The sequence below is a fragment of the Pollachius pollachius genome, assembly GCF_949987615.1.
Source record: "Pollachius pollachius genome assembly, chromosome: 13".
In the NCBI taxonomy this organism is placed as follows: domain Eukaryota; kingdom Metazoa; phylum Chordata; class Actinopteri; order Gadiformes; family Gadidae; genus Pollachius; species Pollachius pollachius.
Window position 1 is genome coordinate 18,543,629 of NC_136946.1, and position 4,505 is coordinate 18,548,133.

General features: G+C 46.4%; 1 protein-coding gene across 1 annotated transcript in view; it reads right to left on the reverse strand.

Moving 5' to 3' along the window:
- Window positions 1-447: 447 nt before the first annotated feature.
- Window positions 448-4,505, reverse strand: part of khdrbs3 (KH domain containing, RNA binding, signal transduction associated 3) — a gene marked incomplete at both ends in the record, with an annotated part of 73,879 nt that continues 69,821 nt past the window's right edge. Inside the window, 2 exon segments of the mRNA XM_079750157.1 lie at window positions 448-539; window positions 2,789-2,841. Of these exon segments, the coding sequence (XP_079606283.1) occupies window positions 448-539; window positions 2,789-2,841 (145 nt within the window).

Here is a 4,505-nt window from a genome sequence, read left to right on the forward strand (position 1 = left end):
AAACTACAACATTTTAAAGGTGATCAGAGTCTTCGTTGTTCTAAGTACAGAGAGTGGTCAATTAGGTCGCAGTGACAACTGTGTATATACATCGTATCAACAATCTCCTCATTTTGTTTATGTCTTATATAGTTATTTAGAGTTATGTCGTTAACGTCATCCTTTACAGTAACATCGCTGAGAGAGAAACCTAATGTACCGAGTCATGTTACCAATCCTCAACAGCAGGTAGCTTTGTCTTTGAGGAGACAAAGAAGATGGCCGACCCATTGGTTTCATTGCCAGCTGCCCAAACAGCTTTGACTCGTGGGGGGCAGGCACCGACTCCATCCACTGCTAAGTGGGGACTTTTCGTTTCATTTCTAAAAAAAGGGAGTGTCCATAAAAAAAAAAAATTACTTGAGCTGGAACAGCTGCGGAGACTCAGGTGCCGGATGTATAAACAGTTCAATATCTGGAGTATGGCTGATCCCGGTACACGCCCTTGGCTGCGCGCGCCGACGGGGCCTTGGTGCGATTGTTTGCCCACTCCTCCTGGCCTGGAAAAGAGAAGCAGGAGGGAACAAACACATGTTGGATGATGACTGTAACCTGGCTTATTAGGCATTGCATTCTCTGTGTTTTCCCCCTGCTGGTTAACATCTTAAAGGAGCAGTGTTTTAGATTTAGTGACATCTAGCGTTGCGGTTGCATATTGTTTCCAACTAAAGACCCACCCTCACCTCTCCCTGTCCAATGACAGAGGAGATGCTGCGAACCCCTAATACTTACGAAGTTATGTCATTGTCTACGACCACATTGAGTATCCAAGTGTCAAGGGATGAGGCCCCTTGGTAGATGTATAAATAGTACTTAGTCATTTAGTCCATACAACTTAAGGTCATAGCTGAAAAGTTCGATAGTGATTCCACTGAAAATCTTAAAACAAGTCCTCTGTAGAGCCGCTGATCCCTTCTTGGCTACGGTATAAAACATGGTGGAAGTGTTGCATATATAAGAATGTTATATTCCATGTCTGCCATGTCAGTCCTGCTCGATGACCCTGAGTTCTACACTCTGCACCTTTGAAGTGAACAAATGCAAAGGGCACATTCCTCCACACAAACACCTGCGCCTTACACACCACCAAACATTGCCCCTCAGATTATTGGACGCAAAACATCAAACAGCTCCTTGAAAAGAAGAAGTTTAGTCGTTCTCAGCAAAAAGGTCACAATTACCATTAGCGCATCTCACACCGCCACGGCACTGTGAGTGTGCAAGTGCACGTATCGATGGCCTTTTTTGTTGAAGCGCGAGCCAATACAGAACCAGCCCTCCCCTCTCCTCCTCCAGCTCCATCCATCCACCCCTCAGTCTCACAAAGGCTTGATGTTTTTCCTAATGCCGTCGTCTCCTGGTGACAGGGTTGTCCACTGGAAGCCTATAGCCAATACTGCTTGATTATACAACCTATAATTACTTTTTTCACCTTTTAACCGACAGCCGGCATTCAAGAAATTGACCGCGGTAACCATGGCATCTCTGAAGACAGAAGACTGTCAGCTCCCTTGTTTATCTGGATGTTTTGCTTTGAAAGGCCACTCTGTCCGCCTTTAGGTTTGACTGGTTCAATGAGCGAACGCTTAGTTTCATTTATTCTTATTGTTGTCATCAACTCAACCTATAGGCTCCATTAGAGAATTGAGAACTTGCCTTCAAGACTTTCTGTTGATTTTGACGCCCAAAAATGTGGGCTTTCAAATAAGACACAATTGAAACCGCAATCATTTAAATAAACCTTGTTAAATGAAGGACCAGGTGATCAAACAATGAGTCTGGGACACCTTGGGATGATAATACGTTTGCACTTTTTCACCTCTCAGACTGTGTCAGGTCGATGTTATTGATGAACGAGTACCACGTGACACATTTTACTTCCAGCAGCTCTGTATACAGGCGAATACAAAGCACCGGAACAGCCACTGAAAGTCATGGCGACGACCGCCGTCTCTCCCCAGACGTGGGCTCCCTCAACCATTTTGCATTGCGTCTGACAGAATCGAGATACCAGCCTTCCCGTCCCCAGCTTCAAAACTTCTTGTCCAGCATCGCTGGCAAAACGCTCTGCTGGTTCAGATGATACCTTGCCGCAGACTCCAGTTCATCAACATCAATAACTGTAAGTCTATCCCAGCCCGTCTCCTAGGGTGTGCCCCAGGGATCGATGTTCAGCCCGTTCCTGTATGCCTCCCCCTTAGTCACACTATTGCCATTGATTCTACCAACCTCTACCTCTCACTGCGGCTCATGCATTGGCACCGCCCCGCTGGGCTACTGCGATTGAGTCATGCATGACAATATCACCCCCGGTTCCTAACAAACCACCACTACACATCCGAATCGTACTCTTGCTGTCTCCCACACACGCAGGCTTGATCAGAGATCAAGTCAACTCCTGTCCTCCAAAAACCTCCACCGGCTTCCCATCAAAAACCAACGCATGGTGTCTAACCGCCTCCCGTCAGCCACAGCGCTCTGCACAGCTCCCTCCTACCTTCACCGACCTCTGCCACCTCCTCCTACACAGCGCCTCCCGATACGCAGATGCAAATCTCTTGGCACCCATCGCCATACCAAGCATCCTCTCCATCACGGCTCCCTCCCTCCAGATACACAGCCAAGACACTCCAACACCGTCCCCTCGCCCTCACAATGTCCACCTTTTCCTTGATATCTAATCCTCCATGCATGACTATTTATGCCCGTTTTATGAAACTGAAAAGGATATCTAAATGAAACTACTCACCATAGGATTCGTACGACTCTCCACTGTGACCGTATTCATAGTAGTCCTCGGAGCTGTGAAATAAGAGAATATTGACACAGTTAGTTGTTAGTTGATTTTTCCCAAATACAAATAATACGAAGATCTAGGATGGTTGAATCGATTTCTCCTCGCATAAAATAACAGTTATAATGAGATGACATCAAATAATTCAGATTCTGTATCAATTCATAAAACGTAAACAGCTATATTGCCACGCAACATTAAAGTCATATTCTGCCCCTTGTTGTCCTCTGTGCACATCAGCTCCCTCGCCATGTGGGACAAAATATCTAAACAAAATCACAAAGAACAAATGTTGTCATTTGCTACGCTGCAAATGCTGCAAATATATAAATATATACATATATATATATATATATATAAAAGGTCCAATGCAAACACCAGACGAGTTATAATCAGTCAAACGGGGGAGACATCTGCGGCATTGCAAAGGCAATTTCCTTTTCCTCCCCAAAAGCTCCCACTCCCACCTCAGCTCATATGGAGATCTATACGAGATGGCAACCTTAATGAAAAAAATAGCCTTAATAAAAAAATAAAAAAAACAGAAAAATAGAAATACGGGAGGGGTGGAGGACGGAGGGGGGTGTGTATTGGTGCTTTGCTTGTTGCGCAGCGGTCCGTTTTCCCAGCGCCCTCTTTCTATATTTATTTATCCTCTGGCATCCTCCTCCCCCGGTGACAGACTGACAGAACAATCCTGCCGGGGTATCATTGAGTAACACTGCTATCACTCAGCCCAGGCAATTCATCATCAGGTTTCCAGCGGGCTGACGCTGGCCGTCCCAGCTGGGTCCTTCTCTCTCTCTCTCTCTCTCTCTCTCTCTCTCCCCTCTCTCTCTCTCCCCCCCCCCCCCCCCCCCCCCCCCGCCTGTCACTCTGCTTGCTGTAGACGGCCAGGCTCCCCTCGCCCTCTTCCTCACCGGATTAGGAACGTGTCAGCCGAGGTGGTTGTGACGGTAAGCTGCCACATGACAAAAATAGAAAATAAATATATACATACATATACATATATATATATATATATAACTGTAACTATAACTATATATCTATATATGTACGTTTAGTTTTGACCGTGAGTGAACAGTCCGATGGCTGAAGGTTGAATGATCAGAACTGCATTTGTTCCATGTTCACTGTTTATCTGTGATGTCTTTCTTCTCGTCAAACTATTAAGACCACTGCTTAGCAGAAGACATATTAAGATATACAGGAACACACAGACACACACATACACACACACACACACACACACACACACACACGCACACACGCACACGCACACACACACACACACACACGCACACACACACACACACACCGACAAGCACACACAAACACCCAAACATGGACAAATAGCTCTGTGGCTTGTTGCGTGTGGGTAAGCATACATATTTGCTGAGGTCAGGATTTCAACTTTGGAAGGAGCCTCCTCACCCCTGCCCTCCACCCCAGATACTGTCTCTCGCCTTTGAGCAAATGAAGGCCCTCTATGGCTTCTCTGAAGACAAGCTCTTCCCCATCACGCCACCCCACATAGGTGCAGCCACACATCTGGGGGCCATGTCATCTCACTGCCTATCTCAGACATCCCTCGCTGCAAGGGGGTGAGAGGAGGAAGGCGGCGGTCCTACAGTCGGAAGCATGTTTTAGCATGTCAGGTTGGGTACACTGT